The 27,833-nt window shown below is 65.8% G+C and overlaps 1 protein-coding gene across 12 annotated transcripts in view; it reads left to right on the top strand.

Annotated features, from left to right (window-relative positions):
• The first annotated feature begins 9,650 nt into the window (after nucleotides 1-9,650).
• Nucleotides 9,651-27,833, top strand: part of BRSK2 (BR serine/threonine kinase 2) — a 44,774-nt gene continuing 26,591 nt past the window's right edge. For all 12 annotated transcript variants that reach the window (XR_016514291.1, XR_016514294.1, XM_090292578.1 and 9 more), the window contains exon 1: nucleotides 9,651-9,798. Coding sequence is in view for 10 of the 12 variants with exons in the window: in XM_090292578.1 (XP_090148704.1) it covers nucleotides 9,705-9,798 (94 nt within the window). In the remaining 2 variants the exon portion in view is untranslated. The remainder of the gene's footprint in view (nucleotides 9,799-27,833) is intronic.

Below are 27,833 nucleotides of genomic sequence, written 5' to 3' on the forward strand. Positions count from 1 at the left end.
GGTTCGGAACCCGCAGACCGGAGGTCACACAGGTGGGGACCCCTCAGTGCCACTGAGCTGTGCGCCCAAAATACCAGAGGCGGTCAACTCCATGCTGTGTACAGTTTGCCGCGAGGTTTAAGGTACATTCACCGGGACCGAACGCTCGCCGTGGCCGTGATTCTGTGCCCGCCGATGGTGTTTCAGCCAGACCTCCGGGAGGTAAAACCGATGAAAACGCTGAGGGCCTTGTTGCTTGTAAAGGGATCAGCCACGCCGTTGGAGCTCCTTCACGTGCGGCTCAGGAGTAGGTGGGCACGGGGCCCCCCTCCACCGCGGTGAGGGGCGTGAGGTCACCACATTCACAAAAGCACCTTCCCTGAAAAATCTTTGCGCACCACGGTTTGGGAATATTTTCGCCGTCTAAGGAAGGGAGATGATCTAAATGGAGATGCAGACTAACTGCTACTTGTCATTGGGAGTCTTAACCAGTAAAACAAGAACAAATGAATAGCTATAGAGATTCAAATCCCGTGATACATAGACTAGTTCCCCGATACGATGCCACCGGAGCACCCCCCCTTTCCCCATGTCCATACGACGTTCCGAGAAACACCGGGTTGGGTCCGAGCAGCAACGCACATTAAAAAGGGTGGGCATCACACAGGTGTGTCTTTTAGAAAGTAGCCTGGCAGCCCCCAGGGGTTGGGAACTCAGGAAATGCATGTGGTCCTGGGGCCTGAGATGGGGTCGGCCCATACCCACCTGCCTTACCTTCGGACTGCGTGGGGTCCTTGCTCAACAGCCTGCGGGAACCCCCATCCCGCACCCCTCCATGGCAGGCCTGCATTCTGTGTCTCCCTGCCACCCAGCCACCCAGCCACCCAGTGACCGCCCCCTCCCGCCAGCCCAGCCTCAGGTGTTCCCACATGAGCCTTGCAGGTGAGTGTCACAGGTGAGCCTCACAGCCTCGCCTCCATGGGTCTCTCCTCAAGCTGTGATGGGCAGCCATTCCTGCCCAGCAGGCCCTGTGCCCACCAGGGGATCGGGTCTGCCCAGTGCCCAGCTGGGCAGCTCTGCCATGGAGGGGTGAGGTGGGGTGTAGCCCAAGGAACCCCATACAAGCTGTGCTGGCCTCACTCTCTGCAATTGGGGCGCCCCTGCCTCTCAGGTGTGCCTGATCACCGGGTCCGTCCACAGAGCAGGCCCAGGAAGGGGGCACTGCCAAGACCCTCATGCAGTCCTGCCTGACTAACGACACCCTCTGGTTGTCGCTGTGACTCTTCGCCTGGTGGTCTTGTGGCAGGTGGTTGCCAGCCATCGATGCTGCCACCACTTTGATAGTTTCCTGCATGGTGGTGCCATTCTGGCTGTTGTAACAAAAATAGTTACGGCGACACTTGAAGGAACACTGTCATCCACCAGGGACAGTGAGTTCGGTTACAGGCCACAGCAGGAAACTGAAACATGAAATGAGGTTGGGAAGCAGAGATGGAGCAGGCTGGTTCCCACGCTGCCCACAGCCCCGCTCAGGGCCCCTGTGCCCTCCCAGCGGCGGGAGCCACGGGGCCACAGAGCCAGGGGCGCAGAGCATGATGACTGCTGCGTGGTGTCCACGCTGCCCAGCGGGGCACAGGGCGGGAGGAAGACCACAGGGCTGAGGGGTCTTCAGCTACCATCCCGTGGCCACCACTCCTGAATGGGGCACGGAGAGCTGAGGAGCAGCCGTCGCGGGAGGGAGGACAGGTAGCCCCCGGAGCCCCCCTGGGGCCCAGCGAGGCCACCTCCGCTGCCCCGGTGTGCCTGCGACTGCTGTCCCGGGTTGCCCTCTGTCCTGGGATCAGCCGCTGGCAGCCCAGCCCCCTGGACCAGGGCCCCCACCCCTACAGCCACGCCCCGAGGCCTCTGTCTGCAGAGATGCGTGCACCCGAGAAAGCGGTGTTCGGCTTTCACACAGTCTCCCACGGTGGCAGCCAGCCACTCCGGCCTCACTGTCAGGTGAGTGGCGAGAAGGCCCCGGCCCAACCCCGGCCTGACTCCGCCAGGGGCTCTCGCTGCTGAGCTGCTTCCAGAAAGTGCCGGGCCTGGTGCTCAGGCCTCTGCTGGGGCTCGGGGAGTGAGCAGGGCCCCGCGGTGTGGCTCCTTCCCAGAGGGGCTGGGGACCCAGGGGGCACAGGACCCTCAGGCGGCACAGCACTGAAGTACTTCCAGTGAGCATGCGTGTGAGCACGTGAGCATGCATGCCAGCACACGCGAGCATGTGAGTGCATGTGTGTGAGCATGTGCATGTGAGTGCATGTGTGAGCATGTGTGTGTGGTGCCTTGTGTGCACGTGTGAGCGTGCATGAGAGTACTGCAAGCAGGTGGGTGCATGTGACCACGTGGTAATGTGCACAAACATGTGCGAGTGCATGTGAGCACGTGTGAGCATGTGAGTGTGTGTGTACATGTGTGAGCGTGTGTACGCATAGCGGTGTGTGAGTGCAGTGAGTACGTGAGAGTGCAAGTGAGCGTGTGTGGGTGCATGTGTGTGTGAACACGTGGGAGTGCTGTAAGCGCTGTGAGCGTGTGTGAGCACAGGTAAGCACGTGAACATGCTATGAGCATGTGTGATCAGGCATGTGCACGTGTGAGGACATGATAGGTGGAGCCCACACGAGGCGCACCAGGTAGCAGGGATCACCACGCACAGCCTCCCACACTCACACGGGGCTCGGGAAACCCGTCATTTCCAGGCCAAGCGGTCGGTCACAATGTGGAAGGGATCCCCTCAAACCCCTTAGTAAACTCAAATATCAGGGGGAACACTAACACTGCAGAAGCGCCAGCCTACCAGCTACCCACGTGTGGCAAATTCCGGAGCTACGGGCTCAAGCCGCTGAGCCACATTACCTTTAATTATTAACGCTCAGCGCCATGATTAGACTGTTTCTCCCGCTCACGTGAGCACAGCTCGCATCCTGCTCCGCGGGGACATGTGTCCCGGTTCTGGGCACGTGGGGATGTTTGATGTGCTTCTCCTAGCTCCCAAACACAAATAGCAGTGATAATAAAAACCAAATTGAAAACATAAATAAACGGTCTCATTACGAGGCGGGAGGGGTGGCAGGGCGGCCGTGCCTGCGCCGGCTCTCAGGGTCTCAGGGGCCATATGTCACAGACGAGTCAGCACAAAGGCAGCGCACGGAGCCACGGGGCCAGTGCAGCCCCAGCGCACGGGCCTGGCGTCCTTCCTGCTGCTGCCCGTCGTCCTCAGATGGGGCGGCCCCGCGCCGGGGGTTCTGTGCTCCGGGCTCAGCAGGGCACTCTGCCACATGCCAGCCAGGCCAGCGACAGTGCTGCTGCGAACCACGGGAAACCCGCTGCCGCCAAAGAGAAGCAGGCGGAGGACTCGGGGGAGTGACTCGAGAAAGAGAAATGAGACGGTGGGCACACCCGTGACACACAGGCGCTCAGCCGCACCATCCGCGGGCGGCGCCCGAAAGCAGCGTCCTGTGTATGAGAGTCGCCACGTGCCGACCATGAGCCAGCGCCGCGGGGGCGCTCATGGCGGTCCGGTCACAGGAGTGATGGTGGAGCAGGACCAGACGAGCTGTCAGGTCACAGGACTGTCAGAGAGCGCGTGGCGGCGCGGGACAGAGGGCCCGTGAAGCCAGGTGCCCCATGCCCTCCAGGGCCCTGCGTGGGGAACTTGACCGCAGGACAGTGATCACAGAGGCGCGAGAATGTGCGAGTCCAGACAGACAGAAGCAAGCGCCCTGCTCGTGGGGGGCGGGGCATTACGCTGCCTTACACAGTGTGAGGGTCAGTGTAGGGGTCGGCCTGAGTGGCCACGGGGGCCCAGACCCTTGGTCAGACGTCACCCTGGGTGTGCAGTGCGGTTCTGGGTGAGTGGGGGGGAGGGGGTAGGGCTGAGCGAAGCCAGCGTGCGGATGGGCCTCGTCTGATCAGCCAAGGGCCTGGGTGGACGCGCAGGCAGGTGTCTCCTGAGCCCCAGGGAGCGCCCGGGCCTGGCCGCTGAGCTGGGACGTGGTCCTGTCCTGCCGTCAGGCGGGTTCCGCCCCGGCCGCTCCGGGTCCCAGCCTGCTGACCGCACACCCTGGGGCTGCCAGCCCCACAGTCGCGTGATCCAGTTCCTTCTAGTAAGTGCCTCTCTCTTTCTTCTCTTTCTGTGTATCGGAAGGGTTGTTTCTCCGGAGAAGCCTGGTTACGTGCATGGTCCCGGAAGCCTGCCCCCGCCCCGGCCTGGAAGACGGTACCGTGAGCGCACCGAGGGCCAGCAGAGACGGTCGCTGGGGCACCTGCTGGGTGGCAGGCGGCCCGGCCCTGGGGGTGCCCCCCACCCCCAGCACAGCGCCCGCCCCGGGGGCTGACTTCCGGGCGGACATCAAACACACATCAGGAGGTGCCTGCTGCAGATGAAAGGAAAGGCAGAGCCAGGTGAGCGGGGCGGGGCAGGCGGCCACTCTCGGGAAGGGGGGCCGTGGTGGCCTCCTAGAGAAGATGACTGCCATGGGCTGAGTTGTGCCCCCACCAATTTACCTGTTCAATCTTCTCAGCCCCTCGGCATGGGACCGCACGTGGAGACAGGTCTTCAAACAGGTGATGAAGGTAAAAGGAGGTCACTGGGGTCAGTCCTCATCCAGTGCGACTGGTGTCCTTAGAGGAAGAGGAGATGGCCGTGTGGGGACCCAGGGAGAGGACGGCCGTCTGCACGCCCAGGAGTGAGGTCTCGGGGGGACCAGCCCTGGGACACCTGGGTCTTGGACTCCAGCCTCCAGGACGGGGACCGCGAGTGCCCGGGCTCTAAGCTGCTAGCCTGTGGGACTTCAGTATGGCCGCCCTGGCCCATGGACCCCCTGACATTTGATGGGGGCCCACCAGCCCTGAGGGGGAGCCCGCTGTGTATTTGAGGAAGGCCCCCCCAGCCTGGGGAGACAGCAGTGCAGGGCCATGGGCAGGCGGGTGACTGGCGCAGCGGGACCCTGAGGAGGGGCCAGGTACCGCAGCCGGCAGAGATGAGGGTGGGGATGGGGCGAAGGGAGCCACTCAGACTCTTTCCCTGAGAGCAACGGGACCGGGATGGGGTGAGCTGAGGGTGGGTGGGGCTGGCCCTCCTGAGAGGGCCCCTTGTGTGTGCAGTGACCCCGTGAGGGGCCGAGGGACAGTCAGCACAGATCTGCAGGGGCTCTGACAAGTTAGAGAATTCAGGGGAGGCGCACGGATTCCTGGACAGACACAAACCACCAAAACCAGCGCAACCCAACTTTTAAATGTTTCCTTACGGAGTTGTTAAGAGCTCCTTACTTGTTTCAGATACAAATCTTTTCATCCGAAATCCGTTTTGCAAACACTATCTGTGGCTTTCCGTTTTCTTTACAGTGGTGATTCGAAGTACAAAAGTCTTCCGTTCTGATGGTGTTCTGCTTATTTTATTTTATGGTTTGTGCTTTTTAGCCTCTTCCCTAAAATAGTTTCGCTTAGCCCAAGGACACAAGGACTTTCCCCTGCGATTTTTTTCTAGAACTTCTATAGTTCCAGCTCTCTCACTTAGCAGATGGTGTGAGGTCAGGTCTGAGGTTCTTTGTGGACGCGTCTAATTATTTCAGCACCTTTTGTTCAAATGATCCCTCTTCTCCATCGATAACCTCTGACCTTTGCTCCTTCATTGAGAGCCCATGGCCACCAGCATCAGGGCGGATCTCTGGACTCCAAGGTCATCCTTGGCTGGTGTTTCTCTCCTCAAGCCACCAGCATCCTGTCCCCACGGCTGCGGCTTCCGAGTAAGACAGCACCGGGTCCCGTGCCTCGTCCAGCTCCGTCCTCCTTCCTCTTTGGTGGGGATGTCCTTTGTCCTCGACGCTTCTTTTATATTTTGGAATCAGCTTGCCAATCTCCACAAAAACGTTTTTTTAAAAAAGAGCTGCTGATGATTTTGCTTGAAATCGCATTGAATGTAGAGATGAGTGTGGGGAGAATCAGTATGTCAGCAATCCTGAGCCGTGGAGCCCATGAATGTGGTCCGACTCTCCGTTCACGTGGGGCCTTTGAAGTCCCTCTGTGCCGGTGACGGTTTCCTGTGGACGGCTTTTGACATGTAGTTTATTAAATTCACCTGTAAGTATTTCGTGGTTTTTAGATCTGTTGGTGAATAGTATTTGTTTTTATAATTTCAATTTCTAATGGTCCATTGTTAGGACACAGAAATAGTTTTTATATTTTGGCTTTGCTGCCTGTGACTTTGCTAAACTCACTTATTCTAGGAGCGTCTTATAATTTAGGGTTTTCAACTGTCAATAATGTGACCTGCGAATCAAGATTGTTCTGGCCTTTCCCGTGCAGTCGTGTGAAAGTGGAAAGGGTAGCCTGGTTTCCTTGCCCTGTCTGTTGGCACAGTGTCCACACAAAGTGCCGAGGACAGTATTCCCGGAGCCTTGCCCCTCGGCCTATTGCCTCCAGCACGCCGTCGCTGCGGGTTCCGCAGGTCCCCATCATCAGGTCGAAGTGGTGACCTGCTAGTCCTGGTCTACTGAGGTCGGTTTTGTTTCCACTCGTGAACGTGTATGACATTTGGTCAAATATGTTCTTCTTTGAACCCACTGAAACCATCAGGTGCCCTTTCTGTCTTAGCCGGCTACCGTGGTGGATTTAAACTCCACCTCCCGGAACGAGCCCTGCTTGATCATGTGCGCTGGGATTTGCTAGTATCCCATCAAGGAATTCTGTATCTGGGTTTAGGATTACGGCGAGGGGCGGGGTGGGGGGACCCAAACAATCCAGAATTTATTTACAAAAAATTGTGTGTTTATTTTTGTGTGTTTAAACGTCGGTCACCTTCCAGGTGCTCCCCATTTGATGCGCTACAGCTATGGAGACATTTGTGCCACTGCTCACAATGGTTTTGGACTCGTTGGTGCCTTTCACCTCTCCCACATCGGTAAACTGTTTCCCCCTGAGGACTTTTTTCATCTGGAGAAACAAAAATAGAGTCGCTTGGGGGGAGATGGGGTGAACAGAGAGGGTGGGGATTGGGGGTCACACCATTTTTGGTCAGAAACTGCTGGACACTCAGCGTGGTGTGGGCAGGTGCGCTCGTAAATCACCCATTGTGGAACGGGCACAAGGGTTGAAAGAATCTTTAACAAACATTCACTGAAGCTGGATGCAGCCTCTCACAACAACGCCAGCTGGTCCACAGATCCAGTTGGGTTCCTAGAACACTTACTCACCAGGGAAAGCCTGGGCTACAAGGGACCCACCCTCTAGAAGATCGTTCCGTTTTGGGGGGGTCCTCCCTCATATATTGGACTTTAACTTTTTCCTTGTTGGGCCCTGACCTGCATCAGGTGCAGGATCACGATGGTCTTGTGTGAAGAGCTAGGAAGCGTCCCCTCCTCCTCTGTGTTCTGAAACACTGGTAGGGTCCTAGTTACTTCTTTAGGTGGCCGGTGTCACCCCCCAGCCAGGCCTCCCGCCTGGCTTTGCCTGCACCCAAGCCAGCCCTGGACAGGCTGACGGAGGCCTGGCCCTGCAGGGGTGTGTTCCTGACCCCCACAGAAGTGGGGAGATGAGGCATTCTGCTGTGAGCGGGCTGAGCTTGGGAATTTATGCCACAGACACAAGGGGAGGTGCTGTGGGGAGCTGGCCCGAAGCCCCGGTGTGCGGGCAGGCTGGTGACGGGGTGCAGGACTGGGCCGAGTGTGGATGCAGACGCCCAGAAGACACAGGAGGCAAGAAGACCGGTCTCCCACGAACCCCTGAGACACGCAGACAGTCCGGGCTGCATGCTCCAGAGAAGACTGGGCGGTGGCCAGAGAGAGAAGAAAAGACCCCAGGAGCCCGGGGTGGGGTGGGAGTCTTGAAAACCAAGAGGTTTAGCCCAGGGGCACCCAGATGAGGATGGTCGACTAGGCCAAGGGACGCTGAGGGCACAGGAGAGATGACACGTCCTGCGGGCTGGGGAGGCCCAGGTGATGGGAGCAGGGTCCAGCAGAGGGAGACATGGAGGCCACCTGGGCCTGCCACCCCTTCTCCGCTTGATGGTGTCCCTCCCTGGTGACTCCAGGTCTGCCTGCAGCCAAACCTCACTGGATAATTTCTCTAGTCCAAGCTCCCAAACGCTCCTTAAATTCAGCTACTCCCACCCCAGCCTCTGTGCTCTGGAGCCTCTTCAGCGCTGTGGGCACCCAGGCAGGGCCCGACTGGCTGGCCTTTGCATACCTTTTGAGGCCTCGGCACTTAGCACAGCCCCAGGGACACCAGTGACAGAGAGGAACACACTATTGTTTTTGAGGACTGTCTCCACTTCCTGAGCTGAGAAGGGGGAGAAAGATGCCCATCAGGCCTCCCAGGGTGCGGTGCTGGGAAGATTCTAGAGTTCACATAGCCCTCCCCCCAGGGCGGGCAGGAGCAGGGGCCGGCCATGGAGAGCTGCAGGCGCAGCCGGCAATGCACAGGGCATGCTTGCAGCCAGAACTTGGCCGCAGGCGCCGGGCCACGTCCAGGACCCCAGGGACTCATCCGCTGCAGGACCGCGCTTCCCACATCGGCAGGGTTGGGGGGCCCTGCTCCCGGCCCTCACCTCTCCCCTCCCACCACCCTCTGCAACACCAGCTTAAGGAAGGCGGGAAGGTTTTTCTACAAGAAACAGGTCTGGCCGCCTCTGCAGACGCCGCTCCGGGGCTGTTGGGGTCCCTACACTCTGGCTCCACCGCCGAGCCCACGGAAGAACGGTGCGCACGAAGGCCTGGGAGCCGGCCCTCTGCTGGGTGACCTCGGTGAGTTCCTTGACCCCGGCGCGCTGGTCACGTTGTGTACCCGGGAAGACCGAGCGGAGGAGGGCAGCATCCCGGCGCGGCGGGGGAGGCTCCAGGTCACGATTCGGCCAGGCGCCCCCGCAGCGCCATCGCCCCCGGGGGGAGAGGGGACGAGTCGGCCAGCAGGCACGGCGCGGGGAGCCACGGGCCCCAGATCGCCCACCCCAATCGGGCCAAGGCAGCCCCCGCGCGCTCCCGCTCCGCGCGCTCCCCTAGCCCCCTCACCCCCGCCCCGCGGTCCGCAGGGTCCCAGGGGCGCTCTGGGAACCCGGCCGCAGGCTGGGAGGTCGGCCGGGGATGGCCAGGCCCCGCCCCGCCTCGACTGCCCCCGACCCGCCGGGACCTCGCCCGGACCTCGCCCGGGACTCTCCTCCCGGAGTCCAGCTCCCGCGGCGCCTGCCGCGGCTGGGAGGGCGGAGGGGGCGGCGATGCGGCCGGCGCTGATTGGTCAGGTTCGCTGATTGGCCGGCGCAGGAGCCACTCGCAGCCGCCGCCGCTGCAGCGGGCTTCGCTCGCTAGGGCTCGGCTCGGCTCGGCTCCGCTCGGCTCGGGGGCCCGAGTGCTCGGCTCCGCTCCTCTGCGCGGCCGCGAACCGACTGGCTGGTGTGCGCTGGGGGCGCGGGGCGCGGGCCTCGGCGGCGGCAGCGACGGCGAAATCCTAGTGCCCCCGTCCGCCCGGTCCTCTCGCAGAAGCGGAGGCAGCGCCGGGGGCTGCAGCGGAGCGGGCGCGGGGGACGGCGGCGAGGGGAGGCTCGAGGGGTGCGGAGCAGGCGCGGCCCGCCCGGCGCCGCCGACCCGGCTCTGCGGCCCGACAGACGGACGGACAGACGCGGCCCGACGCGGCCCCTCCCTGCCGCCGCCGCCCGCCCGCCCGGGGCGCCCACCTCGCCGGCGCCGGGCCCGGGAGCGATGACATCGACGGGGAAGGACGGCGGCGGGGCGCAGCATGCGCAGTATGTGGGGCCCTACCGGCTGGAGAGGACACTGGGCAAGGGGCAGACAGGTGCGTGCGTGCGTGCGGGCCGGCGGGCAGGGGATTTCGGCGGGGAGGGGGCTGGAGGCCCCGCGGTCAGGGGGACCTGGGCACCGAAGGGGACCGAGTCGCCAGGGGGGACCGGGGACGCCAGAGGATCGGGGGCGCCGGGGAGGACCCGGGGTGCCGGGGGATCGGGGCGCAGGGACGCACAGGCCCGCCGCGGTCGGAGAGGCCGCACTGACGGCGCGCCGAGCGGGGCCCGGGACGGAGGGAGCCCCGAGTGCGGCGCTGCAGGCCCAGCCCGGCTCCAGCCGGCAGCCGCGAACAATGGGCGGCTGGGCGCTGGGTCCCGTCTCGGAGTTCCGCAGGCCGCGCGGTTGCGGTCGGCCGGGCGCGGCCCAAGGACACGCGGCGCGGATGGGGGCTCACGGGCCCGGCCAGCGCCCCTCAGCCCTGGCTGCAGGTGCGCGGCCCCGGCCGCATTGTGCGCCGAAGCGACCAGGCCCATTGTGCCGCGGGAGGAGGGGGCCGAGCGGGCGCCCATCTGCCGTCTGCCGCGCTAATAGGCGTGCCGCTCCAGCAGCTGCGCCCCGGGCCGCGCGCCCCCGGCCGCGACCCCAAACTTCGGGTGGCCGGCAAGCAGGGAAGTCGCTGATGTGGTCTGCTGGCCAACGAGGCCACCCTGTCCAGGCCGGGACCTCTCTCCACAGTGGGAGTGGGAGAGTGCCCAGGCCACTGAAAAGGCTGGACAGCGCCTTTCTCCCTTTCCAGCCTGGGCTCAGAATAGAATGTCTGCAACACGGCACTCCCCAGGGGAGGGAGACGGAGGCTGGTCCTGGGCCCGACCACGGATCTGGCCGTGGATCCTCCCGGACCGTGGTGGAGCAGACCCCAGGCCTATGGGAGGGAGGAGGGGGCTTCCCGGCTGGTTCTGGCCCTTTCAGGAACCAGGTTAGGTCCCAGCCAGGCGCCAGGTCTCCTCATCCGGCCAATGTTCAGAGTCGCTTTGTGGGAGGCTGGGCTCAGCCATTTTCTTTCTTCTCCCAGGATGGGCCTTTCCTGGCGCCTGGAGGTCCGACAGGCAGAGCTCTCCAGGAAGTCCCTTAGACCCAGGACAGGCAGGGAGCAGAGGAAGGTGGGAGGGGGCCGAAGGGCTGGACCCACCCGTGCAGGGTGGGGGCCGGGAGGCCTTCCCAGAGCCCCCCAGGGTGTCAGGGAGGTGGAGCTGGAAGGTGGTGTTTGGGAGGAAAGTGGGCCAGGTCCCGCTGTCTGAAGAGGCAGCGCTGTGATGTAAGCAGAGAACGTGAGGTGTCTGGGCAGGGGCGGGGGAGGGGGTGTCCCTGTTCCCACCCTGGATAGACAGCCCTCTGTGCCAACTGCTGAAGCACGGAGAGGCCCCTGGCTGTTAGAAAAGTGGCATTGGGACTAGGGATGGCACGGCCGGGTTCGAGGAGGAGGAGGCGGCGGCACGGCCCTGGCTCCTCGGAGTTCAAACTACGCATTTCCCGGGAGGAGGAACGAAGGTAGTTGGTGAAACCCCCGGAGGGGAGGGGCCTGGGGCAGCAGAGGGCAGGAGGCAGCGAGATAACCTAGTTACTGTGCCGATAAAACGCCGTAAGGGAACATCAGTGTGTACGCGGCGGCAAGGACGGGTCACACAGCCGGCGTCTCCCCGAGTTACGCTGTCGCGCGGTTAATTGCAGGAGGTCTCCCCTGTAATCAACAATGACAGACACAAAGGGGTGCGCTGTGTGCGCGTGTCAACAACACGCCCCTGTGCTGGTCGGGAAGCCGCTCCCGCGGGTGGCCCTGCGCGGGTGCCGTGGAGGGCCCCCCGGGCTGGGGGTCTGTTGGCCCTGAGTCCCTTCTGGCCTCGTTGGCAGGTGGAGCTTCTGCTTCCCAGGGAGACTTCGGTGTCCGTCTCTCTGTCCCTTCAGCGGAAGGGGCCTCCGTTGGGTGGGTGCAGGGCCTCCGCGTGTGCCGGCGCCTGACCTGGCTGCTTGGCGGGCTAGCTGGCCTTTGGCACCCAGTGCCAAGAGCGTTCCCGGTTCCCAGGCCTATCCTTTCGCTCCGGGAGTAAACGTCCTCCCTTCCCGGGGGCCAGGCTGTTGGCCAGGAGCCCCTGGTGCAGCTGAGGCGGCTGCCCTCCTGGCGAAACGCTTCTGGTGGCCGGCCGGAGTGGGGGCACCTTCTGCCCAGCCCGGCTCCACGGCCACCTCAGTCCTCTCTGTTCCTCACTTGCCCTCATCCTGTAAAGCGGAAGCTGCGGCCCGAGGGGGCTGTTGGGTGGTGGGAGCAGCTGCGAGCCAGGGCCTGTGGGAGGGTGTGCCCGCTGCTCTGCCCCAAAATGCTGCCTCTGGGGCATCGGATGAGGGGCAGGAGACACTGCCCGGTGCGGAGTGCAGGTGTGGGCAGGGCTGCTGCCCTCTGCCTGCCAGGTGCCCCTCGGGGGACCGGCCGGGTCCAGTCTGTGCCGTGTTTGCAGCGGCTTGTGCAGTGTCAGCCCAGTGAGGGGTCTGTCAGTCATGCCGGTGTTGGGCCGGGGTCACAGGGTCATATCCCTTTTGCCCCCCTCTCCCCTGCAGACAGCCCCTTGGAGGTCCCCACAGCCGCGTCACGGTTTCTGGTGGAGAGACGGAGATCCAGGGCCTGTGCAGGCAGGAGCCCCTGCCAAGACTCTGCCTGGCCTCTCCCTCCTCCGGGCAAGGCTTCTTCAACAGGGGTGGGGGACAGGAGGCACCCTCAGAGGGCCCGGCGGGGGACAGCCAGGTCCAGGAGGACATGTTGCATACACTGTGTGGCTGTCATCCCTCCAGTCCCAGGAAATGGCAGAGGGGTGGATGGCAGGCCACGGGAGCCGTTCTGGAAGCCGGGGTCCACAGTACATGGTGCCGCCTGCCCTGGGAGACCCATCGGGGGCAGGAGATGAGGGGAGGTGGCTGAGCAGAGCTCAGGGGTTGGTAGGGAGCTTGAGAGAGGAGGTGGGAGAGGGGAGGCCTCCCTGCTGCTCCCCTGACTGGCCTGGGGGCACCTGGCATGTCCCCCTCCGTGTCCTTGGGGGACCTATAGGAGAAATAATGTGGGGTGCTGGTGGCAGGCAGGCTGGAGCAGAGTCCTGGATGGGGAGCACATGAAGACGGGATGGGTGAGAGGGAGTGACAAGTGACCTGGGGGGGAGAGTCGGGCAGGCTGTGGGTGACCACGGCCAGGAGCAGGATGGCGCTCAGCGCCGAGCGGGATGGGAGGCAGAGGTGGCAGAGGGAAGGGACGTGTCTGGCAGGGCTGAAGTGGGCTGGCCCGGGAGCCCGTCACGGGTGCCGGGGGACTGAGACTGGGAGAAGGCGCCGGCTCCCTTCGTGGGCTGGACTTGGGTTGTGGGGCAAACGTGGACAGAGCAGGGTGAGGGGCTGTGCACGCTGGCCCCGCGTGGCCGCCCCGGCCCGGCTGTGTGAGCGCAGAGCCCGCCCGTCGGTGCACGGGGCTGCCGCGCTCTGTGTCCCTGGCTCTGCCGGCGGGAAACCGGCTCGGACGCAGCACTTCGGCCAGGGAGGCCAAGGACGGCAGCTTCCGGGCCAGAGGAGCGCAGTCTGCTTGCTGCACGCATGTCCTGTGCAAGTCCAAGGACATAGGCCCCCATTTTCAGATTGCTGCCGGCCGGGCTCGAGGGGGGGGCGGTAGGGAGCCCCCGCCTATCTCCCCGACCCCCATGCAGTGGGGGAAAGGCCTGTGCAGCGTCCCTTGGTACCCCACCAGTGACTGGGGGCCTCCCTCCCCCAGCAGCCCTCTCCCAGGGAGAGCCAGCTCTGGGTGGGCTATCCCTGTGGACCCCTGGTGCTCCTGCCTTGAAGGGGGGGCAGCTTCCTGCCAGACCTGACCCTCACTTGCCCCACGAAGCGTGGCCACCCTGGCCACAGCCCCGAGGTTCCCAGAGCTCCAGGGGTCAATGCCGCTGGACAGGCAGCCGCCCTGGACGGGGCTGGGGCTGGTGACTCCAAGCAGCTCCTTCCTGGCTGGTGGCTGATGGGCTAGGCCTGGCGGGCGGGGGGTGGGGGGTAGGGGGTAGACTGGGGCCTCCAGTGCAGGCCCCTGACTGGCCACCTTGAGGTGCAGTGGAGCGTGTGGGGGCCATGCCACGGGACGCCAGGGTGGCCTGCCCCGGTGCCTCACGGGCACTCGCCGGGCCTGCTCCTGGTCATGGGCCTGGGCTCATGCAGCCTCTGCCCGCTTTCTTCTCCTGTTTGCCCCCCTCAGTGTCTGTGGAGTGACCCCTGGGCCTTAAAACAGAGGAGGGGGAGGGGAGCCTGTAGCGGAGGAGGGTGTGGGCCAGGCGCAGCCCCCTCCGCCCTGCCTGTGTGCCGCCCGCGTCTGTGGGGACACTTGGAGGGTCCCTGAATGGCTCTCACAAGGGGCAGGTAGGGCACCTTTGTGCTCTGGTTTGGAGGTCACCTGGGCCTTTGGGGCCTCGGGACACAGAACCGGTGCCTCTGGGGTCTTGGGAGGGTCAGGCCGCTCTGAAGTCAGCACCTCAGTCGGGTGGCCGGTCACCGTGCTCACGGCTGTAGGGCCGCGCCTGGGCTCCCCGGGCCCCAGGCCCTGGTGCCTGCCCCATCTGAGGCGGACTGTGTCCCCATAGGCTCCTGGAAGGGGGGACGTCGCACTTTCCAGGGCCTGTGGCCACCTGGAGAGGGAGCGGAGTGGAGGTGCCCGTGGCCCCAAGGGCCGCTCTCGGGCGGCTTCTGCAGTGGCCTGGCCGCAGCCTGGTCCCCTTGTGACCGCCTTGGAGCTTGATGGGCGGGTCTGAGTCCCGCTCCGAGGGACTGCCCTCCTGGCTGGCACCCCGCCACCGAGGGGCTCTGAGCCTCAGCTCCCCTTGCTGGAGCAGGGCTCCTGCAGCTTCTGCAAGGCTCTGTGGCTGGGAACAGTGTCGGTACAGCTGCTGTGCCTGCGGTATGGTGGGGGGACACCAGCCGGGATTGCACAGGGCCCCTCTGGGTCTCGGAAAGGGAGGGACCCCCTGGCTGCTCTGGGGGGGCGGGGTTGCTGTGGGAAACCCTCTTGCGTGTGCAAGGTCTGCTGTCCCGGATGGAAGCTCCAATGACCCTCTCCGGTGCCAGGTGTGGTGAGCCCCACGGTCACCTATAGGTGGCTGAAGTGTCCCCATGCCAGGTGACAGGCCCAGGGCAGGCCTCTGGGAGCCTGGCCCGCAGTCCCGGGCCCCAGCCAGGATGGCTGAGCCGCCCAAGGCCTTGCCCCAGGGGTGCCACTGGCCAGCTGCCTCGGACTCTGGACAAGACGGAGGCTGGGCTGGGCAGGGGCCGCGGGGACAAAGCAGGGATTGTGTGGGCTGGGCCCTGCGGGGCGGCCCGGCCTTGTTCTGCAGCCTCTGAGGGGCCAGTGTTCCGAGCCGGCAGCTGGGAGCCCCCCACCCCCGCCGCCCGTCAGAGCAGCTCAGAAGGGCCCTTTTCTTCCCCAGCTTTCCCGAGTGTTTCTTGTGTCCCTGGCAGCCTGGGAGGCTAAGGCTGGGCCTCAGTTCCCCTGTGCGCTGATGACAGCACCTTCGGGTGCCTTTCCGGGGCCATGTGGCGCATGTCCTGGGGACACGCACCCTGGTGGGGGGACCAGCTTGCACGGACAGAGCGGTTTCCCCAGCTGGCTGCCCCGACTCGGTCTTGCGCGGCCCCTGCAGGGTTCCAGGGCTGTGGTTCTAGGCTGGGAGCTGGGGCGAGGGGGCCCCGGAGCACCCAGGGTGCCTGTGTGACTGCCGCCCACTCGGGGCGCAGGCGGGGCCGGAGGTCCTGGCCCCAGGGCAGGGGTGGGCGGCAGCGGGACGGCCCGAGTGACGGAGCTGGGCCCTGGGACTCGTCAGGGTGCCGCTTGGCCTCAGTGCCGTGGGCGGCTTGCGGAGGTGGCAGGGCTGCCGGCGAGGACTGTGGCGTCTGTGCGGGTGGCTTGGCCGCCGTCCCGGGCTCACTGCGGAGCTGCGGGGCAGCCGCTGGCTTGGGCCAAGGTCTAGGGGGGAGCGGCCGAGGGGGCAGCGCCTGGTGGGCCCTGCGAGCCGGGGTGGCTGCCGGGCAGCCTGACCTCTCTGCTCCTGACCAACCTCGGCTTGGAGCACCGGCCACGAGGCCGGAGCAGGTGGCGCTGGGAGGCCAGCCTGTGTCGTTCGCAGGGAGCTGGGCAGGACGTCCCATCCCAGACCCGAGCTCGCCGCCCCCAGGAGTCAGACCAAAGGCGCAGAGCGCTGTGACCTCGGGGCCCTGGGCCGGCCTGAGGCAGCCTCACCAGGTGTTTGGTGACGGGCCCAGACGCTGCTGCTGGACAATCACAGGTCCCCACACCTGCGTTTCCTTGTGCCGGCTCAGGTGGGGTGGGGCGCAGGGCGGAGCAGGGGCCTGTGTCCTGTGTCTCCCTCGGCGGCCCCCACCTGGGCAGCGTGGGGCGTGTCGTCCCCTCAGTGGTGGGACTTCGGGGAGCTCTTGTCTGGGGGTCTGGCCTGGCTTCTGGGCCTGCGCAGTGTCCCCGGGTGATGCTGATGCTGGCAGAACCCCGCGTGGGGAGAATGTGACCTGTCCTGCTCCTTGTTCCTGGCCCCTGGCCTCTGACCCCTGACCCCTGGGGTGCTGGGAATGCCTGGTCTCCCTCACGTCATAGGACAGACAGTGAGTGAGGTGGTCAGAGCTCAGGCAGGTGGCCGAGGCCCTGCCCATCCCCGGCGCGCACCGCCAGCCCTGTCTGGGCTGAGCCCCTCTGCCTGCACACCTGGCCCCACCCGGGAGCGGCGGATGCCCAGACCCGCGGTGTCTGGTTTTGGGTTTCCTGCCTGGCCGGCGCGCTCTCCTGCCCACGGAGCAGGCTGGGCGCGTGGAGGCCCCCTGCCCATGTGCGCGCACTTCACTGCCAGCCACCCGGCTGGGACCCAGCTAGCTGGGCTGTCCTCCGAGCTCCCGGGCTGCCCGGGCCCTGCTCTCTCTGCCCCTCCCTCCCAGTGTCCAGGGACAGTGTCGTAGGCCCTCGGGGGCGCCCGCATCTCCGTGGCACCCCCTGGGTGGGGGCATGTGGGCGCAAGGCCGGGTGAGGGCTTCGGGATCGGGCGGGAGCCTCTCCCGGGGAGGCCTGGGCTGTGGGTGGGAGCTGTCCAGCAGGGCCGTGCTGAAACGCAGCTCCCGCTCCGTGCGCGGTGGGTCCTCACGCCTCCAGCAGCTGCGCAGACCCACAGCGAGTCCCTGCACCCATCCCTCGCCGCGGGACTCGGCTCCGTGCTGAGGAGGCGCAGGAAGCGCTGAATGTGCTGAGCCCCCCCACGCCCCCATGGCTGGCGCTCCTGGCGCCGCTGCTGACTTTCTGGGGGTGAGGTGTCGCCCAGGGTGGGCGCCTTGGGGCACAGAGCAACCCGGGAAGCCTTGGCCACCAGGCCCGGGCTCTGCACCGTGGGGGCCCCTGAGGAGGGGCAGGTATGCTGCGGGGCTGGGTCCCCTGGCTCACTCCTGAGACCCCGCGTCTGGGGTCTTGTGGCCTGAGGGGGAAGCAAAGCAGGAGTTCCCAAAGAATGCTGGGGTGTCTGTGGGAGGCCGGGAGGTAGCCGAGGGGTGACCACCTGGTGGGAATCAGGACTGGACTCAGGGAGCCAGGCCCCCAGCCCCGACTCCACCCAACAGCCGCACCCCAAGGCACTGCCCTGGGCTCCCGCTGGAGGCCCTCGGCCCCGGGCGGGGGGTGTCGGCCCCGGGGCTTTAGGCACTGGCTTATCTCCAAGGCCGAGGGCTCGCCTCAGATTGGAGGCTGGCTGACACTAAACCCCAAATCCCATGGGATTTATAACTCACCGAGAAGGAGCGCAGGCAGGGCACCCCCGCAGGTGCTGCAGTGCAGGGGGGCCTCTGCACACGGACGGGGGCTGTGGGCCCGGGAAGGGTGGGCCCCTCGGGCTTGGCTGGGCTGCAGAGGTGCGCCCGGGGATGCCCCCAGACTTGGGGACGGGCCCACGTCCATGCCGCCCCCGTCCCGGTCCCTCCGCTACGTGGTGCTCAGACCCGTGCTCCACCGTCCCCCTTTGGGGGTCAGCCGGCCTTGGGACCTCAGGCCTCAGGGCCTTCCACTGTGCCACCCTCTGCAGTGCGTGTGTTCCTCACACCCTGGTGACTGTGGGAGGGGCATGTGGGGCCCGGAGCGGGGTCACTCGGGGGTCGGTAGTGGTTGTCTCCATACCCAGGGACCAGGGAGGTGGTCGGTCTGCACCCCAGCTCATGCCATCCCTGGTCCATGGGTCACTATGGGGACCACCTCCCGTTGGGGGTCGCTGGTGCTGTCCCCCTTGGGAGCCAGGCTGGGGGCAGGTGACCAGCAGGGGAGTCAGGCTGAAGCCACGTCTAGGCGAGACCCTGGGGTCCCAGAGGCACTCGGAGCCTGGCAGAGGCTGAGGGGCCCAGGCCCCCCACCTCACAACCTCACTCCCTGCCCCTCCCTCCGAGAGACACAGCATCCCGTGACTCCTGTCAGGCGGCCCGTGGGTGACCGTCCGGGTGACAGTCCCGCTGAGCCCAGGTGGCTCCCGTGGGGCTCGTGCTGACTCAGGCCTGCTCAGCAGCTCCCCCTCGGTACTGCCGGGGACAGTCCTACCGGGGCGGGGACCCAGGCGCCAGGGCCTGCAGCCTCCGCCCACGCCCACCGCAGGCGCCCCTCAGGAAGCCCTGGGGAGGACAGCGGCTGAGGGGACCGCAGGGTGGTGGCGGGTCTCTGCTGAGGGTCGTCCTCAGCCACAGTGTGACTGGCCCTTCAGTAACCTCTGTAGGAGCCCTGTGGGCAGCCAGGCCCCCCAAGAGCAGCCGGGGCTGTGGCGTGGTCCGCACACACTGTCGTGAGTTCTCTGTGGCTCCTTGCTGGGCCAGGGGGTTCACCACCGGGGCTATGCCTGGGGGGCTGAGGGCCAGCACTGCCCCCCATGGGGCACCTTTTCTCTGCGGTGCCCGTGGCCTTGACCCGAGAGGGGCCGGCTGCCACAGACACAGGCTGGCGCCCAGGGAAGGCCGTCAGCCCCAGGCGGCACCGGGCGGGGGTGCCAGTGCTGTAACCGGGGGTGGCGGAGCCAGAACCTAGGCCCCGTGCTGGCAGGGTGGCGTTGGGTCCTCTGCGTATGTGGCCTCAGGACAGAAGGCCTCCTGGTGGCGTTGGGACAGGCGGTGCCCAGGGTCCCAGTGCAGGGGTAGCCCCGCAGCTCACTGCATGGTCTCGGGGCTGTGGGTGTGTGGTGGGGCGGGGGGCGGGGCTCGGGGGGTCAGGGGTCAGGGCAGGCGCCCTGGGGCTCCCGGCAGAGGCCTGTGGGGCAGGGGCCGCAGGCTGCACGTGGGTGTGCGGCCAGCGCGTGGGGGAGGCGCCGCGCCCTTGTCCTGCCGGCCCCGCTGCCCGCCTGAGCTCCAGCCCCAGTGGGAACGCGCCGGCCGAGTTGGATGTCCCGCCACGGCTCTGGGACCATGAACAGCTCTAGGCCGGGGCCTCCTGGGAAGGCAGAGACGCTCGGGGACAAGGACTGGCCGGCGTGGGCAGGCCGCGTCTGCCTCTCTCCTCTCCCTCTGTCCTTGGAGCAAGCTGCCCGCTGCCCGCTAAGCAGATTCTATTCTTGCCCCGCATCGGGATTATACCGGGCCAGCGCTTCCGCGGCCGCCAGGCCCTCCTGGCTCCCGACCCAGCTGGGGGTGGGGGGCCCCGGCGCCGGTCGTTCCCCACTTCCTGCAGCGCTGCGGGCAGGGCCCGTGTCTGTCTGGCTGGCCGGGGACCCGAGCAGGGTCCGGGCTCACCCCCAGGGAGCAGCCCAGGACCTCGGTGCTCGGCCAAGCCCCGTCCTGAGCTCCGGGGCCGGGCAGGGAGCGGCCGGCATGCTCCTGTCCCACCCCAGTGCCTTGGTGTCCTTCTCATGCCGGCACCGGCTGGGCTCCTGAGCCCGGCCACCCTGCCCGGCACCCACCATAGCCCCGTTCCTGGGCCAGGTGCTCTGGAAGCCGTGGCACCAAGGAGGAAACTGAGGCCCCCAGCAGCCCCTTCCTCTGGGCTGAGCTGCCCAGAGGACCTGAGGGCTGGTCTCTGGGGAGGAGTTAGGAAGAGACTGCAGCTCCTGTGCCCAGCGCCTCCCCCCACAAGTGGGGAGGGGCACAGACTTGCTAAGGGGCCGGGAACGTGGTAAGGCCAGAGACCACCCAGTGGTTTTTAAACGTGGATGCTTTTCTTTAAGCTAAATCCAAATTTGACAAAGCAGAGCAGCCCCTCAGCCCCACCCCCTGCAGAGACACCCAGTTTTTTGTGCCGTCCTCATGGAAACCCCACGTGGGGACAGGAGGTGTCGGTGATGACCAGAGAGGGTTGCCTGCTCCGCAGGCATGTCCGCCCTCCAGCCCTGTCCTCACGTGCCTGCTGGGCTGCAGGAGCCCCAACCTGACAGCCCCCCCCCAGGGTGTCCTGTGACCGGGCTGCAGTGCCCCTGCTTGACCACAGACTGGCCAGCCGACGAGGGAGCTGCGTCCTGGGTCGGGCCTGGGGCGCAGGCAGCACGCTGTGGGAGCAGGAGACAGACAGGGATGGAGGGTGTCTGGCCTCTGGGGTCTGGTGACCCTCAGCTCCTCTGTGGGACGGGGCCTTGGGGTCCCGGAGGCTTCTAGGCAGTATTTCTACCCCTGGCTTAGACGGTGAGGCCTGGCCTGGCTCTGTGCCGAGGGTCCCCCACACCCAGCAAGTGTGTGCGGAATTGTTTGGGGTTGCAGCTGTCCACCAAAGAGGCGGTGGGGTCTGTCTGTGTGTGTCGTGACAGGCGGACACCCCCTTGGACTTCCCCGTGTAGACAGACGTCCGACCTTATCACAGCGGCCACCCCATCGCCATCCCTGGGGCCGGGGGTGCGGTCAGAGCTCAGCTGGACAGAGGGGCCTGGACCCTGCACTCCCCAGCCCTGGCCACGGGGGCCGCGGCGCGCTCCTGCGGTGCGCCCTGGGTCTGTCCCTCCACTGCCCCACACCCCGCATTCTCACACGGCCCTGGCGGGGGACAGCCCTGGCCTCGCCTCCTGGTCGCCCCAAGGGCTTCACACTGCAGCTGGGACCCGGCCCCCCGGCACAGCAGCCCCTGCACCTGGCCACCCGCCGTCCCCCTCCGTCATCCGCCCCCCGTCCTGAGGCTTCGGAAACTAGGGCACCAGCTTAAGAAAAAATTCACCAGATTGAATTACTGAATAGTTACTGGGTTCAATCAAAATATTTCATTGGTCTCATTTTCCAGTATTGAGTTGAAAAGCCAGTTAATAAAAATGTAATGTGGTCACGGGCCCCGAGGGGAGGAGTGGGGACGTTCTGGGCAGGTGGGGCCTGAAGCAGGGCACCGGGGGAGGGACCGGGAGGCCGCGCACGCCCAGGCTCACGGCACTTGTGCCCCCGTCAAGGCGGCGGGGTCCCCTGGGCAGAGCTGTGGGCCCGGCTGGGTGGAGCAGACGGGTGCCCAGGTGCGGGTGCTCTCCCTCCAGCACGTGCCCCCCTCTGCGCCCCCAGACCCTGCCGGCCCTCGGGTTGTGGGCCCGGCACCGGGGCCCTGTGCCCTTCACACGTGGGGCACTGAAGGCACAGTGGGGGGGCACCCCTCCCAGACGCTGGCTGGGCAGGTGGGTTCCCATGGCTGAGGAAGGTGGGCGGGTGGGCCCTGCTGTGTCTGGGGGAGCCACGGCCTGGAGGCGGGGACTCGATGGGGACCAGTGCAGGGGGAGTGTCCGTCCTCCTGCCTGGCTCCAGGGTGAGTGGGGTGAGTGGGCCGGTTTGGAGGCTCCTGGCCTTGGGGGTGTCGGTGCCAGGGTAGAAGGAAGCAGGGTGGGGGTGGGGAGGGAGGAGGAGGGGTGCCCTGTTGCATCATACACCCCTGGGTCTCCGGCTGCCTTTGTGGTCTCCATGGCAACCACAGAGCTGCTGAGGCTGGGCGACCCTGCTCTGCTGAGAAGAGGGAATCCCCTCCCCCTCCCCACCAGTGCCCTCCCTCAGGGTAGGGGGTGTGCATGGCCTCTTGCCGGGCCCCCGCCCCTCCCCAGGGCCTGCACCTCCTGTGGCCCCGGGGCCCCGCCCGTGGGACCAAACCCAGAGCAGCTCGGGAAGGAACTGGGTGGACGTGGCTTCCTGGGCGCTTTGAGCCTCAGCCTCAGGCTCCTGCCCCCACCCCTGCCTCCTGGACCCACCAGGGAGGTGGCCCCTGGACATTGGGGCCCCCAGGAAGGAAAAGAGGCTTGCTCCTGTGTTCCCCATCTCTGCCTCGAGCCTCCGGCTGCTGTCCGGCCTTGTGCCTGAGTCCGGAGGGCCGGCCTCGCTGGGGACTGTCTGCGGCCCGTCCGGCCTGGGCCCTCCGAGGCTGCGGGGGTGGGGGGTGGCACCCGCAGCCCCTGTGTGTTGGGCATTTGCATTTCTTAGAGAAGCCCAAGTCCTCCTTGGCTCCTTTGAGGACCGCAGAGCGTTGGCGGGTTTCTAAGTCAGGGCGCCTTCGTGCGGAGAGTCCGTCTCCCCGTTTAGCTGCCTGCCGCGATCCAGGGAGCTGGGCTGTTCTGAGCCAGCTCTGCGGCCGCCTGTGCTCCGCGGTGGGGGGTAGGGCAGGTGCATTTGCCCGACAGTCCGACTGCGGACAGGGACGGAGGGGGACCAAGGGGCGCCAGGACGCCCGGGGCCGGGGCAGGCCACCGCTGTCCCGACTGCCATGCCGGTGTCTCGGACGTGCGCCGAGGGGGAAGCCTGCTCCCCCCCTCTGGAGGCCACATGTCTATGCCCTCATGGGGGCGGGGGGAGAGCAGCTGGGTGGGGGCTGCTGGGGAAGCGGGTTTTGGGGGGCAAACCAGGGCTCAAAACAAGGAAACCCGTGAGCTCAGGCCTGCCGCCGCTGGGTGCAGTCTCCTGGGCCCACTGCTCCCGCTCTGGTCGCCTCCAGGAGTTGCTGACCCTCTCTGGGCCGGGGCCAGCCTGACGGAGGCGTGAGGGCGGCACCTGGAGGGGGGACCGGGCTGCTGCTGCGTGGTTTTGCCCCCCGGGACCCCTGGCGTCACAGCCACCCCTCCCTGTCCCCGTCCCCTCAGTACATTGGGAGTTCACCCGGGGGGGGGGGGCAGGTGCAGGCGAGGCCACCTGCTGGTCACCACCCTTTCAGCGGCCAGGACTGGGCCTGCCCCGGAGCTGGCACTGGGATACTGCTCTGTGGGCGCGCAGCGGCAAGGAGGTGGGTCAGGCCCCACGTGGGCCACCGGCCGTTCCCCCACGCAGGGCAGGCTGGCACCTCAGTGGGGCCAGAGGAGGGGACTCTGGAGGCTGAGGCTGTGGGAAGGCTCTGCTAGGACTTCTGTGCAGGAAGGAGTGCCGGGCAGGCTGAGGCCAGGCCCCTCGCGGGGCTGCACTAGCCGCCTGCTCTGAGCCCAGGGCCCAGCCGAAGGAGCAGGAGAGAGGGGGTGGGGGAAGCTCTGAGTGCCGCCTGCCTTTTCTGCTCCATCGCCATGGCAACAGATGGCGGTTTGGCAGGAGAGAGGAGGGGGAGGGCTTTGTATGAGGCTGCTCAGGGTTTAGAGACCAGCTGGGGATCCTTTAGGGATGGGGCTGGGCGGGGGCGGGGGGGGGGGCGCCAGGCTGAGCAGGCTCCTCCCCGGGGCCCCCAGAGCAGCCCCCGTTACCCTGCAGGGCTGGTTTTAGATGCAAGTCCATCAGAGCCCCTGGTGGCCCACCCCTCCTCTCCTCCTGGCTCCTGGGCCAGAGGGCTGATTGGAAAGAGGCCATTGCTCCCACCTGGACACCCTGAGAGTCAGAGGCAGAGTGGGGGGCTGCATCTGGGCAGGGGGCATGGCTCTCCTGCCACCCCGGAGTGGGGGAGAAGGCCTGGCTGGGGCACAGCAGCCTAATGCAAAAGCCTGGGCACTGCCATGGACTGGGGGGCAGCACCTGCCCCTGACACCCCCGCCCCCCCTCAGTCTGTCAGGCTGGAGAGCCTGCCCCGCAGTGGCCAGGCAGGTGGCCAGCAGCCTCTTACCCACGGGGTGGGGGTGCCAGATCCAAGGACTCAGCTCAGGTGCCAGCAACCCCCCTGGAACCTCACAGCTGGGCCTCACCTGGTGCCAGTGAACGTGCAGAGGGCCCTTCCCACAGGCAGGGGGTGCCTCACACACAAGCTTGTGCACATACGTGAACTCACTTCCACATACTACACGCTACTGCACATGCAAACTCACACATACTACCACAAATACATGAACTCACATTCCGACACACACTCCTGCACACATGTGAACTCATGCTCCCACATAATGCTTGTGCATACACGTGAAATCATGTTCCCCACACTCCTGCATACATGACTCAGCCACACAATCTGCACACATGTGAACCCACACACCCAAGCACACATAGAACCCTTGTTCTCATGTTCCTTCACACCTGTGAGCCCATACACACATGCACATGCACACACATGAAATCACTCCTGCACACACACAAACTCACAAACTCCTGCACATACAACTCACACTCCACACATGTGAACTCACACTCCTGCACACATGTGAACTCATGTTCTCACGTGCTCCCGCACACATGTGACCTTACACGCTCATACACTCTTGCACACATGGACTCATGCCTGTGCAGAGGAGAGGTGCCATGGGAGCCAGGGAATGAAGTGCAGGGGGAGGGCTCAGGCTCTCTGCAAGCAGGTGACCATCCGGGAAGGCAGAGCCCCTCCCATCCCCACCCGTGGGCCCTCCCTGGGTCACAGAGGGTGCTGGAGGGCCAGCCTGGGGCTGACTGGGGTGATCATGGGGTGGTGCTCATGGCGGGCAGGCCTTGGCCCTGGGGTATGTGCCTCGACCCACTACCCTCAGCCCAAGGGATCCTGCTTTGCCCTGCCCCCTCTGACCTCCGCTGCAGCCCCTTGCGATGGGGAGCGGGGGCCATCCTGGGTTACTGTCCCAGGACAGGATTGCCCACCAAGGCCTTGGGTTGGTATGGTGGGTGTGGGGCAGACCCTGCGTGGCCTGGGGCTCCTGCAGGGCCAGGGCAGCAGGAGGCCTGCGGCTCATTCTAAGGGGTCCTGTGCTCCTCCCCCCAGCTGCCCTGTCCCCTGGCTGCCTCCACCCAGGAGTGCTAACATCAGCCCGCAACCCAGCTCCTTGAGAGAGACCCCCCAAGTCAGGAGGGGCATGGAGCATCAGGGCCTGTGGGCTGGGGCTCAGCCTTGTCTCGGGGCTCTCGTGTCCCCAAGTCGGAGCCTTTACAGACAGAGCTGGCAGGGGCCCAGAGGGGAGCTCCCAACCTGCTGAGCTAGCAGTTAAGGTCAGGGAAGGGGCCGGTCCCGTCGTGGCTGCAGACACGGCCCCTGGGGCAAGCTCAGCCAGGGAGACCAAGGCTAAGGACAGCCCTGGTCAGTGGCCCGTGCTGCCAGGCAGAGGACGTTTGGTGGCTCATCTTTGGGGCCTGGGGCTGCCTGTGACAGCGGCACAGTGGCCCCATAGGGAGCCACGTGGTGAGCATGTCCCAGCCTCGCGGGAGGAACCCCGTGGAGAGTGGACCCCTCCTAGGGAGCTGGTTACCTGCCTCCCATCCTGAACACCATTTCTTAATGGCCCTTCTTCACACAACCAAACCGCCAGGGCTCGCTCACGGCTGCCTCCACGCTGGGCTGGACTTCGTGTCCTTGTCCGAGTCCTGGCAACCCAAGTGGCCACCCCATCCTACACCCTCAGTTAGGGCCCCAATGTGTTGCGCCCCCACTCTCAGGCCTGACTGATGCACCAGCCTCTCTAGGGTCCCCTGTTCCCCGTCACCTGCCCCTGCCTGCCTTCCTTCCAGAGGTTTCCAGAATGTTTTGAGAGCTGGCCTTTCAACCCCAGGCTCCCTCTTTAAATCCATGTGTGGGGCCAATAGGAGGCCAACCTGAATGAGCTGGGCCTGCCCGGTGGTGGGCACTGGCCCCAGCTCGACTCCTCCCAGGGCCCCCACATCTGTCCCTGCCCCTCCTGCACCCCAGAACTCCACGCTCCACCTCCTTCATCACCTGGGTAGCAGGGTCCTTGGGGACCAGCCGCCCTCTGCAGCTTCCCTCTCTGGACATGCACTTCATGGTGGCCTGCTTGGGAAACACCTCCAGCCACCCCCCATCCCCCGCCCCGGCCTCAGGGTGCTCCTGTTCCCAGCTGTGCTGAATCCACACCAGCCTGGGGGAGGGGAGGCTAGGGTCTGCCCCTGTGACTGAGCCTGCAGATCCGGGTGCTTGGCGTCCTTTGGCATCCAGGAGGGGCCCAGCCTCTCGCCCCTTCTCAGCTTTGACCTTGGAAGTCTAGCCTGAGTCTCCCTGGGTGCAGGGTCACAGTGCCCTCAACCCCCTGCCATGGGTCCTTAACTCTGGGACTCTGATGGGCGTTGCTTTCAGCATCTGATGCTGAGCCAAGAGGGAGCTTAAGGGAGGTGTGTGGGTGATGTCTGCTGAATTTCAGGGCCTCTGGTCAGTCTTTACCAGGTGAGGGTGTTAGGACACCCCTGGGTCTGGAGGGGCCACTGGAGCCCCAACCCCAGGAGTGGACAGAGCCTGGGGCCTCACTGCAGCCTCACCGGTCCTGGGGCTGCAGAGATCACGGGGAACGGCACCGGGTGCTAGAATATCCAGCATTATGTAAGGAGCGCCAGAACACCCCCTCCCCCCACACATCCCTTCCTCCCGTGGATCAAGGGCCACCTGGAGGGGGGCGGCCAGTCTGTCTGGAAGAGGGGACCGCAGTGCCTCCTCCTGTGTGGGGGCTGTGGGTGGGGAGGGCAGGGAGCTCAGCAGAGGCGGCCCAGCGGCTGTAGGGCGTGTGAAATATTTCAGGGCTTAATTAATTTAATTTGAGAGATTCCTTTTTGGAGCGTGAACAGTTGTCTCCCAAGAGATGCGCACCCCTCCTTCCCCTCGCCTTTCTGGCGCTGGTGGGCGAAGGAAGGAGCGGAGTCTATATTGAGAGGAGCCGCGCTGGGGGTGCCCAGCCCCCCTCCCTCTCTGCCCTCTGCTCCCATCCCCTCTGTCGGGGTCTCCTTCCCCGCACCCGGGAGCGTGCGTAGGTGCGAACCAGGAACCAGGCGCGTGATGGGCTGGGGGGGTGTCACTGCGGCTGCGGTGGGAAATGTGGGCGGGGCGCGGGATCGGGGCATTTCACCCCACCTCCGCCCCAAACGGAGGAGGAGGAAGGGTTTGGGGAGGAGAGGCTGAGAACTGGGCCGCCTGCTCAGCCCAGGGAGCGCGGCAGGAAAGGGGGTTGGTGGGGCGGGGGCGCGGGAGGCACGCGTCCGGGGCCCGCTGGCTAACGAGGGGGAACGAGCGGTGCTTTGATGTCCGCACCGGCCCTCCCGCCGCCCGCAGCCTGAGTCCGCTGAGTCCCCTGCGGCGTCCGGGGGGCTGCGGAGGGGCCGCCGCGCGGCGGCGCGTTTGTCTGCAGTGGCCCGAGGCGCGCACGCCCGTGTCTGCAATGAACCTGCTGGGCCTGGGCGCCCCCGGGCCTGGGACCCGGGGACCCCAGGCTGAGGGTGTTCGCTGGGTCCCTAGACCCAAACCAGCGGCCCTGTGCCCCTCACTCCCAGGCGCAGGATCCACCTCCCTCTGCGAGGAGCGGATTGGAAGCCAGACGAGAGGGCGGGCGCGCGAGGCCGTAGACCTGGGCGCAGGAGGAGCGAAGGGTGGCCGCCGAGGCTCGGGCTGGGTGGGGGCTGCCCTCACACCGACAAGCAGCGCCTGGCCCCGGGCCGCTGGTCTAGGCTTCCGGCCGCTCTCGTTCAGTCCGGGGCAGGAGCACCTTGGGGGTACAGGTCCCAGCCTTGCTGTCACCCCCAGGACTAGCGGTTCCAGGCCTAGGCCTCGGGTACAGGGCGGAGCTGGCGTCCCACAAGCTGTTGCCTGGGACCACGCCGGGCCGCGCCGCCCAGCCCCGAGCGCGAGGCCCTGTCCGTGGTGCTGAAAGGCGCCGTGGGAGCCGGGCTCCCTCTGCCGCGCCCCGCCCCTCGGCGGCCCTGGGGACTGCGGGCCTCCGTCGCGGCTGCGCCCCACCTCCTTGC

Source organism: Furipterus horrens, unplaced genomic scaffold (genome assembly GCF_987537825.1).
Source record: "Furipterus horrens unplaced genomic scaffold, mFurHor1.1.pri manual_scaffold_2, whole genome shotgun sequence".
Classification (NCBI taxonomy): domain Eukaryota; kingdom Metazoa; phylum Chordata; class Mammalia; order Chiroptera; family Furipteridae; genus Furipterus; species Furipterus horrens.